Source organism: Onychostruthus taczanowskii, unplaced genomic scaffold (genome assembly GCF_017590055.1).
Source record: "Onychostruthus taczanowskii isolate IOZ18803 unplaced genomic scaffold, ASM1759005v1 scaffold20, whole genome shotgun sequence".
Lineage (NCBI taxonomy): Eukaryota > Metazoa > Chordata > Aves > Passeriformes > Passeridae > Onychostruthus > Onychostruthus taczanowskii.
The window spans coordinates 1180395-1192463 of NW_024499240.1; the positions used below are offsets into that span (position 1 = coordinate 1180395).

Below are 12069 nucleotides of genomic sequence, written 5' to 3' on the forward strand. Positions count from 1 at the left end.
CTTTCAGCTTTTTGACAGGATAAAGTTATTCTGGATGCCTGCAAAGCACCAGCCAGATTTTATTTATCTAAGGCATGTTCCTCTTAGAAAGGTCCATCTCTTCACTATAATTCAGCTGAGTTGTCTTGTGCTTCTCTGGATTATAAAGGTTTCAAGAGCTGCCATTGTCTTTCCTATGATGGTATGATTTTTTTTTAAATTTCCTCTAAAAATCCCTAATTATTTTCACTTGTGGATAATTATTATTGAAGAAAAATATAATTTCGGCAGCTAATTATAATAGTGCTTTGATTCTGTATTCAAGGAAAATTTGTAACGTATTAAGTTGTAAAAAATTTGACATTTAAGCTCTGTTTTGAGTCCTATGTGTGGATATCCCAACTTATATTCTCTTAGGGAAAATTCTTCTCTTAAAGAAAAAATACTCAAATTTATTTGATTTTTTTTTTATTTAAGGAATATTACTAAATCCTGTTACAGAAAGAAAATTCACTTATTAAGGAAGACTGCTTATTGAACTGAGGAGCCTAACAGTTCTGTGTCTTGGGAGAAATAACAATAGTCTGCTGCTTTAGTGATTTCTCTGATGATTTCACTAATAGAAAATAGAAGATATTTACTGACCTCAGTGATTGTTAAATGCTTCAAACAATACTTTGAAAAAAGGAAGAAAAGCAGCTGTTAGCCTATCCAAATTAAAGGATAAAATTCTAGCTACAAACTGTTCACTTTTGAAAGAATTCCTCGACAAGTCTTTTTGTCTGTTTTACTTGCTTAATTTCCTAAATCTTTTAATCTCTTTTCAGGTCCTAGCTTTGGTATTTGTCCGAAAACTCATGGATTTCTTTTTTACCAAGCGAGAGCTCAGTTGGTTAGATGATTTGATGCCTGAGAGCAAGAAAAAGAAACTGGAAGATGCTGAGAAAGAGGTGGGTCATGGTTTCAGGTTTCTTTGTGTGTAGCAGTTTATCAATTTTTCCTTCAAACATTTAGAGAAAATTCTGCAAGGAACATTCCATGTACCAGGCAGACTTGTTAACGGTATCTAAGTGTAACATCATCGTATTTTGCATAAGTGCTTTTGAGGTTACAAATCTGATAAGCTTAGGTGGGGATGTAGATTCTTAGGCTGCCATACTCTCATATAAAATATTATCCCCAGTACTTCTGGGGATTGCTTCTGAGACCCACTCAGATGGTGTGCAGAGATGCACCTATGCCTGTAGGAAAGGCCTCAGATCCTAGCCCTGGGGCACTTGGATGCTGCCTTGGGCTGGGTCTCATCCCTGCAAGAGATGCTGAGGAAAGAAGTGCAGATTTTAAGGCCTGTGGATGTCCCAGCTGCCTCTGAGCCTCACACACAGCATCACCCTTTCTGCTCAGCAATGTCAGGACCCTGTGCAGTGTCCCAGTTACACCCTGGGCCAGAGCTGTCCTTGTGCTATTGCAGAAACAATTCACTTTGTAATGGAAAGGTCAGTGACCCTGCTAACCCCGTTAACCAAATGCTCAGACTCGCATCCTGTGGCATTGCCACCCAGGTGGCAATTTCAGATCTGGACTCCTCATCTATTTCAAAGATTATGCTTTTCAGATAATTCCTTATCAACCTGAAAATTACCCTTAGGGATGCCCTGAGATGTGATCCAAGACCAGTGAAATGTGTGTCTTAAGGATTCCCATTAGTAGCTTTATTTGCAGAAATAGGACATGAGCTAATAATTTGAATGGGTAATGACACAAACTAGATTACTTTGCCTTTAGGATTGATTCTTCTGTGACCTTTGACAACTCCCTGCCTCATCTGCAACCTGGTGAACTCTTTGATTTCCTTGACACATTCAACATACTGTCATGGATTATATTTTGGGGAAAAGATTTTACCTATAAGAAACATCAAGATAATTATTTACTATTTAGTATGTGCCTGTAAAACTACCAGGCTGAAATTAAAATATGTGAGTCATTGTTTTCTCCCTTGAATCAAAGCAGACCAGAGAGATGTTTCATCGTGGTGTCTGTTGTCATTACAATTCAGAGTAACCAGTAACCAAGGTAGCTCTCTTCTTGTGGGTCTGGTTATTGGAAAGAATTCCTTGTTATACTTATGTTTTGGTTATATGTCACTTTCCTTCCCTTGCTTGATAGGATGGCATCAGAAAACAAAACTGGGAAAATCTACTGGTGTTACTTTATTTCATTCACTGTCTATTTTGAGAGGTTATTTTTACATATTTTGGCATTTCTAAATATTTAGAGCTATTATTAAAACTGTTCAACTGTCAAAAACTTATGAAGCTGTGAAGCCTGGAAATGACAAAATTAACTAGTAATAAAAAACTTCTGACATGTAGCCTAAGGAATTAATTGGAGAGTTGCTATCACACAGCTTTTAAAAATAGAAGTATTCTACCCACAAGAATATTCAGAAATGTAGTTGACAGGATCTGAAACTTACTTGATTGGATCCTAATTTCATCACTTAAGTTGTTTTTATATTTTTAGGCCATGTTTTTTCCAGGGCTTTGTACATTTATAGTGGATATGATACGTGCCTTCTCCTCACAGACCTCCTTTGGAAGCCACTTTGATGTTAATCAATTAAGTCTTTCTGAGACAAGAATGAACAAAGAACTTTCACATTAGAGGAAAAAAATATATTGTGACTTTTAACATAATTGTAAAAATAAAGCATAGAAGAAACAAATTTCTGAGCAGAGAGAACTGAAAACCTACTATTTTGGAAAACTGTAGTGGCTCTTGCTGCTAATACCAACCATCAGCGTTTGTGATGCACGTGGGGCTTCGGTGATCTGCCAGAAAATGATAAACTCTCTTTTTTAGCCAACCCATGCTTTGAGACAGGCACTGGTGAAAACTGTTACAAAGGGAAACTGTTATAAAGGGAAGAAAGCTGGGGAGGTCTCTGTTGGGCTCACACACACACTGCATCAATTTAGAGCAGGATTTGATGGTTACCTTCCTGCCAAGACTTCTTAACTCCTAGCTGTGCTTATCCTGACCAGGGGTGTGGACCCTGGGAATCCTCTTCAGGAGGTTGTTTTCCTTTGTTCTTGCAGGCAGGACATGGCACTTGAGAGCTGATCTATTCTTCTCCCCTCCCGCTAAGGCAGATTTGCTAAATTTGTAATTATTTACATATAGTTTTTGGTGGATTTATCTCCTAATTCTCTTCAAGTGAAAACTAATTTTGGGTCTCTTGTTTCATCCTTTCACTGAAAAAATCAGCATTAAAATCAGTATTATCAGTATTAAAACTGTGTGTGCAAACTTCAATAATCTTCCCTAATTTTTGCATGTAAACATCAATGCAAATATGCTGTTATCAGTGTTATTTAAAATCCATCAGACAGCTGTTCACTCACTGTTAATAATTCTCCTCTTTATTGTTGCAAAACAATGCTATATTTGGCACTGGAAAATAGCATTAAGATACAACTTTTAAAAAAGAAGGTTTTAAATGTCGACTATTTAAGTAAAAGTTGAAATGTATCTTACATTAAGAACTTCAAATAAATACTTTATATTAAAGAAAATGGAAAGATGATTAAAGTACACAAATTTCACTTTTCCCAATTTCATATCCTGTCTCATGTCTAAATTCCTTTGTTCTAGGAAGAGCAAAGTATGTTAGCAATGGAAGAGGAAGGGACTGTTCAGTTACCACTAGAAGGACATTACAGGTAAAATATACCTTTCCTCTTTTAGGTGAGTTGCAATTAAATAAAGTAAACATGCCACAATATTTATTCATAATGCTTACTGAGTATCAGGAGGATGTTTGTTTGGTATGGATAGGTGAACTGAACCACACACTGCAGCATTTAACAAGGTCAGCCCTTTTCTAGTCTTTCCACGTGATCTCACTTTCCCTAGGAAAAAGACACACTAGTTGGAAGTTTTCCATTGGACAGGACTGCAGGATCAGACTGTTCACAATGAACTTTGGCTTCTGATATGCACAGTGCAAAAGGATGCAGAGAAGGTCAAACCCTTCACCCTGATGCAAGCAGGGATCCAGGAAAGATTTTGAAAACGCTGCAGAAAAACTAGGTTCTTACAGTATTACATTGTAAAACATTCTGATTAAATCCTGTTATGTAAGATAATGAGTGAATCAAGAGCTCTCCTGGGTAGATAAAGCACAATGCAGGGTTGACACAACTAAAAAAAGCATGAGCTTCTATGTTATAGATAGTTATAATACATGTTGCCAGCCCATAAGGAATTAATATAATTTAAAGTTTTCAGAAATAAATTCTTAATCAAAGATTTGAAATATCTGGTGACAGTAACCTCTGCATGAATGTGAGGTCATAGGAACATCATCTTAGAGTGGCCTTCTAGCTAACATTTTAACACAAAGTTACCATAACCTCTCCTAATGCAAATGAGGAGATTTGTAACAGTGTCTCTGAAAAATCCCAGTCTATTCCTTTTGACTCATCACACTACTAATGGTCTGGTTCTTCTCTTGTTTTGTCCATACCTTCTTGTTGTAATTTATATTAGCAATATGTAGCTTAATTTATCTTGCAGTGTGATCTCTATCTGTCTCCACGGTGTGTTGACATTGGTAGAGTTGCCTGGGTAATACCTGACTCTCTGTACTGTAAGGGTTGCAGACCTGTAGCTAAAAACAAGTCAAGATACTGGTGATTAAAGGGGTTCCCCAAAACACACAACAGCAAGTTTACTGAGGGCTTACTGAATGCCAAGTATATGTAACCATGAAGTCAGGAATAATGTACAGGCAACCCCTTAAAATGTTTAAGACTTTGTTATCCTTATGTGTATAAATACATGTTTGGAGCAGTCCTGGTAAAGCAAAGAGCATAATGGCTACAAAGTGCTACTTAAGGCTACTGATCAGTTTGTTTCATTGGGACATTTTTATTAGCTATCTTAAATATTTTATGTTGTTAAGGCTTCTGATTGCTTTAAAAATAGTTTCAAAAGTAGGTAGAGTTTCAGAGCATTAGTAGGACCTTTTGGGATCGTGTTTAATCCAGTGATGCTGCCAACAGGCTGTGAGATCTTGGGCAATATTTAATTTCACACTTCTTCATTTTTCTCTTATTTGTTATTTGGGAGTGACACAATGAATTTTATTGATGTTATTGTGATTAATTGTTGTTGGAGGAAGAAAATACTTAAAAAGTGCTAAGATGTTCTGAGAGAGTATTTAAATAATTGTCCAGGACTTCTGAACTTTAACATAGTCTCTTAGCTTACACTGCACTTAATTATTGTCATCACTACCAGTTTTCAAGGACTTTTATTGAGTTAATAAGTAACAAGACTGATTGCTGATTGTTTTATTGTGTATTTACTTTCATTCTTGTCTAGAGATGACCCATCTGTGATAAACATTTCTGATGAAATGGCAAAAACTGCTGTGTGGAAGACATTGTTGATATCCTCAGAGAATGCAAAAGATAAGGAGTCAAGCTTTCCTTCTAAAAGGTCTTAATATTTTTTAACTTCATTACATTTTATATATTGTTGTCAAACCAATATTAGAATATTTTGCTAGGGATTAGAAAGATTTTTAGCATTTTGCAGTTTTATTTCTTATGTCCAGTCGTAATATTCTGAGCTCAAAACACAAATTCACTATTTATTTAAAAACATAAATCACAAATATTTGCATGGTACTTAGTTATGCTCCAGTGGAAAATGAAGCTGAGCATGCCTGATGCTTGTGTAATGAACCACCAGCCTCCACCTGGATATTGCATTTGTTCTGCTTGCTTTTGTTCTTTCCTCTTGAAAAAGAAGTGATCATCACTGCCCTGGAAATAGCTGTATGAAGAACCAGTACTCTGAATGCAATCTAATAATATTTGGAGTGAAAATAATTTTATGATTGCATCATTTCTTTACATTTTTTCTGCCTACTTCACTTGTACTCAAAACAGTTAAATAATTTTAGATTTTAGTCCAGTAAAATGAAGACACATTATTTTATCTGTGCTACAGAGTTACGACAGGAATAAGAAAATATTAAATTCAAGCACAGTGTGATATTCTAAGAGAATTTTTTCCTCTGCTTCCATAAATTTAAAATGTAACTATTTTCTATTTAATTGTTTTGTATCACACTTCTGTCATAAGCTCCCCTTCCTAATCACTATAGAAGCTGATTCCCCAAAGGTAAGACCCTGACCCCAACCTTTTTTTTTCCTTGATTGTGTCTTCCAATTCAAAATGGTGTCACCTTGGAACCCAAATGAGTTTACTTTGTGTAGTTTTTGGGGAGACAGGATGAGAAGAAATTTCAAATAAGAATGTAAAATGTCTTCATTAAAGTCCCAAATGTTAGAATTTGAAATATACTCTGTATTTAAAATAGTGTATTTAAATAGTGTAGTGTATTCAAATGTCAAACTGAATTTATTCCTAGTCATCTTTTCTAAAATACAGAATTGTGTTCTGCCCATTTCTAAATATCCTTTCCAAAAGCCCATGTTTGAAACAGCTAGTTATTGTTTCAAGGTGAACAGATGCAGTAAGAGAACACTTGTACTGATAGTGTTTTTTAATTTTGTCACCCCAAAATGGCATGCTGCCTTTCAGAGTTGTTCCTTTCCCTGTACTGAATAAACGAGACTGAGCAGCTGATGACCAGAGAACTTTCATTTCAAACACCCGTGGAGCAGCCCACTAATGTGGTCATTTTGATATCTCACTGAGACTCAAAATAGCCTGGTTCTTTTTGCCTTCCACCCTACACATGGACTGAAAAGGATCATGTCACTGAAATCAGCATGGGGCACGGGAGGAGCGTGTACTGGAGGGTTTTCTTGTCAAGTACCTCTGCTGTCCAGGCTGTGAAAGCCTGGGGAAAGAGAAGAACCTGATGTGGCACATTCACAGCCCTTGGGTATACAAGGGCTGTAATTTTCCTGGTGGATGTTGCTTTCTTCGGTGGTATGATAAATGATGTGAACATGACCCTCTGAACAAAGAGCATCCACAGAGATTGTGGCTCAGATAAGAGACTTGCCCTTTAAACTGCAGTGAAATAGAAACTAATTTTCTAAAGGTCTCCTTTTCAATCTCTTCTTGTATCTTGGCTCTTGAAAACTAAGACTCTGGAGAAAAGATTTTTCTGGTTTTAGATATGAGTGTTCTGTTGTAAACAAACAGCCTTAAAGACTCTGAAATCCTGCATTTTCAGGTGCTCTACCTTGGCTCAGATTCTGAGAGAGGCGTAGATTCAAAGAGCTTTAACCCTGAAAGACTTTCTTTCTGATAAGCAAAGCATAAGCAACTTTAATCTTAAGTCATATTAGGGATAGAACTACAAAAATATTATAAAACATAATGCATGTATCATTAAATGAGAAGATAATTCAATCCTAGGTAATTAGTAAGGAATGGTAAGCTTGGAATGGTAGCTTGGTAATAGTAGCAGTTGTAAGGATAATTTTTGCAGTATTAGATTAACAATTTCTGCAGTGAAGGGTCCCTTATCATATAGGGGAAAAAAATTTCATTTTGAAACAAATTTTACTGATGCCTTGTGAAGTTCAACTACATAACATTTAGTACTCCCTTTCTGCTGTCAGTTCTGCTTCCTTATATCTCAAAATATTATTAAATGGGGATAATTAAATTATGATAGTATACTATGATTTTATGTAACGCCTTTTATGCAAGGCATTGGCCAATTAACAAGTTACTCAGTAATTAAATACTGAGTTGACTTGCCCAATTATAAACCAAGATCATCTACAAAAAGAGATTTTAGACAGGAAGGGTTTATACAAATGACTTCCCAGTCTGATGCATGGATAATTTCTATCACAAGATGTGCCCTGGCCTTGATTCTGTGAAGTAGCATAATGTGAGAGAGCTCTTACATCCCAGGCTCCTGAATGTTTTTACCTGTCCAAAGAGTGGACTTAAAAAGGATGCAGTCAAGTTGCCTAGCTGTAGAGGCACCTGAACTTTACAATTTTCCAACCTTCCTTTTTTTATTATTAAAATTCCCAGGGACCTAAAGGTCTGCCTTTGAGCCTTTCTTGGTAGAACAGAACACCAAGGCACCTATCTGAAGCACAGCCCTCTTTGGTGCATGTAAATAAACATTCCTCTGTCTTTGCTCAAAATGTTAAGCCCTTCAGAGAGCAATTTCAAAGCACATGCAGATCTGACTATGGACAGGAGACAGACTTAGCTGGTCTTTTAAAGTATTGGAGAAAGAGCCATCTGTCACTTTGTAGATGATATGAGTGAGTTTTCTTTTCGACCTGAAGGTATGAAAATCCCACATCCCAGACCTTCCTGCTCAGGTGTTTTAGGCTACTCCCTTGGTAGGGAGGAAGAGAGCTCCAACTCCTTTACAGATCCACCAGTGACTTGTTTTACTGGAAAAAGACTGGACTTGTCCTTTTTTTTTCAAATTTCTCAAGGCATTAAAGCCCACATCTGCAGGAGCTGCTCAGAGATGTGAATCCTAAATAGAAGACTTTCCTGGTATCACAGAGGCACCTAAAACGTGGAAATATTATAGACTGTAAGGCACACAACACCTCAGTGTTTGCTTTTACTAAGCACAGGTAACTCCCTGCCTGCTGTACTGCTGCACTTTCAATTCACCCCCCCTGGAATTTGTTTGCATACCCTTTGTGTGCAGGAAGTGTAACGTACCCAATTCTATCACTGTTCTACAGAAGGTGACAGATTTGGCAGTTGAAGTGGCAGAAGTTGGTATTCTTTAGCTATTTCCATTAACACCTCTGGAAGCTGCCATAGGCATAGAAGTAAGCTTTGGCTGAAGTGAATTGTATCCTTAAAGCAATTTTTATGTGAAGAAAAATGTCAAATGATTGTAGAATTGTGCATGAATCACCTTAAGAATTTGAGAATTGATCTTGCTTTCTTTAAGCCTTGCGTAACTCAGCCTATTTCTCATTCATTCTAGTTAAGGAATTATTCCCATGAAACCTGGTAGGTTACGTGCTTGCTACAGGTTTGTTCTCAGAACCATCTGGTTTTCTTTAGATACCCTGCCACTCTTTGTTGAAGGCTTGATTTGCCTGTGTTGTGGAAGCCTCTTTGCATTTTCATACTGTGATTGAGACTCATTGGAAGAACATGACTTTTTATTTATTTACGCTGTTGTAAATTAGGACCCTCACACACACAAAAAATCATCTGCTTTGCACGTACATTGCTTTCTATAGGCAAATCAACATTGTTTTAACTGTGGGGGGGAAAAAAGGCTGAATCCAAATTGGAACTCTGGTTTAGTGTTCTGAATGAGATGGCTTGTGTCTGATCTTTCAGGCTTTTTCTTTTTTTTTAAATTTAAATTTATTTCCTTATAATGTATACATGAGGAAGTATGTATTACACTCCACATGGGGAATATTGTCTCTCCCCATCCTCACCAGACTTCTGCTCTCCCCAATCAAGACTGAAAGCCAAATATTTGTTGGATATTGGCTTGCACTACTCTAGTTCAGAAACATTCCTTCTAAATGTACAGTTGAACAAGAGAGTACATTTTAAAGACAAGAAATACTTACTGTGACCTCGTTTGCTCCATTTAATAATGTGCTGGTATTGTCTGAGAACTGTACCATTACCATTATTTAGTAAATTAAGTTGTATTTGCCAAAAAAGAAAAAAATAAGTGGCTATCTTTGCTTGCATGCTGGCTGTCTGTACATCTTAAGTTCTTTACCTACCTTGTCACTAAAATGCTGCCTGATGTCTTCCACACCATTCAGCACAGAAATTTTCACTTGCTTTCCCAGTTTGTGTCATGAAGCATGAAAAATAAAGTATCTGTGCAATGCTGGTTTTCAGGTAGATTTTATATATATATATATAAAGTTGTGTGTGTGATAGGGCTACCGTAACTCTGTTTTTTTGTTTCCCCTTTCATTTCCTAGTGCTGAAATCAGAAAAGAGAAGAAAGCTGACTCAGGGAAAGGTGTTGACCGGGAGACTTGTCTATGACTTGCTCTTCAAGTAACCTTTTTACAAACGAATTAAAGGAGTGCCACAACCACTAAATATAAACTATTGACCTTGTAACTTTTGTCTTTCATCTCAAACTAGCACAGGTAATGTAGTGCAATACTTGTCTCATTCCACCTTGTCTAGTATCAATGTAAATGTCTGCAGTAGCCAATGCAAAAAATCTTTGTGTTCGTTGCTGATCTTGGCCATTTATCAGTACTTGTATCGGAAATGTAAGAAGCAAATTTTCTTTCAAATTCAACTTTCCTGTTAATAGGTTTGTACTGTATTTTGCTACTTTTTCTGTGTGAGAATACTTAATAATCTTGATTCAAGATGAACTTGAAAACCCTTGTTCCCATTTTTTTTTAAATCACCTAACTAGTAAATGACTTCAAGAGTCCCAAACTGACAAGCAAACATTAAAAAGTTTATAAAATAACAACTGATCTGACCCTGTGAATAAACTAACAAGGATAATACTTTCCTCCTTAATCTGTCCATTTGAAGTCATGGATTCAGTTTTGCAATGTGAATTGCAGGGTCAGATTCTGTATTTGTGAAGTTTTCCTTGATTTAATACAGTGTATTTAATATTAAAATTTGTATGTAACTGGAACATAGTCCTATATATATATAAATATATATATATATATATAAAAATTATATATTAAAGCATTTTCTCACCTTAGCTAACACCACCACATCCTCTGATGTGAAACATGGGTACAGTATTTCTTAAAATGCGATTTGTGATTATGGTATCTTATCTTGTATTGTATGAATGTTGCCATGGTAGGCCAAACAAATGCATTTTGTCATTAATCAATTCATTATTTTATAATGGGGAAAATTTTGTAGATACAAATTATACCCCACATGCAGTTTTACCACCTTCCCAATGATCTTCCTCTTTATTGCCTAAAATTCAGCCACATAAAGGACGTATTTATATTGTCTTCTCTCCACTAACAACTGTAAACCTCTTCATTTCAGAGATTGTGCATAATAATTAAATGGGTATCCTGCTGTTGTTTTGTTACAGCTCTTTATTATTCCATCACGTACATACTGACTAAAAGATAAAAACAACATTGCAAAGTAAAATGTGGCTTTAAGGATATTACATTTTTTGTAATGGATTTTGTTACTGCCTGATCCTTCAAACTGTTCTTTTGTGTAAAAGATTGAGAGATTAGGTATTGAATGAATAGGGATGTGGAGCTGAAGTTTTATTGTGTTATTTGGAATTCATTGATTTTTAAATTTTTTAAGATAAATTTTTAAATTATTAAAATGAAAGCTAATTCTCAGTATTATGCTGTAACTTTGAATCCTAAAAATAAGAATTGTAGTCTTGCAATCTTTGTAAGAACTCATCCATAGGGCTCTAACATTCCCCAGCTTTCCCAAATGCGCAAATTTTCTATACACCTCGTGAACAAGTTTTCCCATTCAGCACATTTAAAATATTCCAATGTTTTCGTGTATGTGAGTGTGTACGTTTTAATACTTTAGCCATAAATAATTGCATTTTGCTGCAAACTTAATAGGGTCACTGTTCTAAATTTACCTTAGCATTATCAAAGCCCATTAAAAGCCATTTTTATGGAGAAAAAAAATATTCTCATGGACGCGAAGAAGGATTCACTTCTAATTCAATGTTTTGTATATGTAAATTTAGGGAAAAAACTCTGATGCATCAAGGTTAAATGCTTTGTTTTGTGTACTTGATGATAAATTGTAAGATTCCAGTTGTTTTAAGGTTAGTATAGAAGCTCAATACTGGTTTGTCCTGAAAGCAGCCTGATGGTGTTTTAACATGTTGCTGACTTTGTTACAGATAATGTATACAATCAAAATGTATTAGCTTCACTCGACCAACTCTTAGAATATTAAGAAATCAGTGTATTCAATGGCATTCTGTATTTCTGTTCAGTATTTCAGAGTGGTATTATTTTAAAACACTCTGGTTTTGCGTGAATTTAAGTGCTTTTCCAATGTTAATCTTAACGTTCTGAAATCACACACAATGTAAAGCAGATGTAGTGCTATATTTACTTCTAATTT

General features: G+C 35.8%; 2 protein-coding genes across 2 annotated transcripts in view; one reads left to right on the top strand and one right to left on the bottom strand.

Moving 5' to 3' along the window:
• The window catches only part of SLC4A10 (solute carrier family 4 member 10), a 112934-nt gene extending 102938 nt beyond the window's left edge, over window positions 1–9996 (top strand). Inside the window, exons 21-25 of the mRNA XM_041403572.1 lie at window positions 8–181; window positions 807–929; window positions 3637–3704; window positions 5371–5487; window positions 9930–9996. Coding sequence (XP_041259506.1) covers window positions 8–181; window positions 807–929; window positions 3637–3704; window positions 5371–5487; window positions 9930–9996 — 549 coding nt within the window. The remainder of the gene's footprint in view (window positions 1–7; window positions 182–806; window positions 930–3636; window positions 3705–5370; window positions 5488–9929) is intronic.
• Window positions 1–12069, bottom strand: part of DPP4 (dipeptidyl peptidase 4) — a 75462-nt gene that overhangs the window by 20993 nt on the left and 42400 nt on the right. The window lies entirely within an intron of this gene.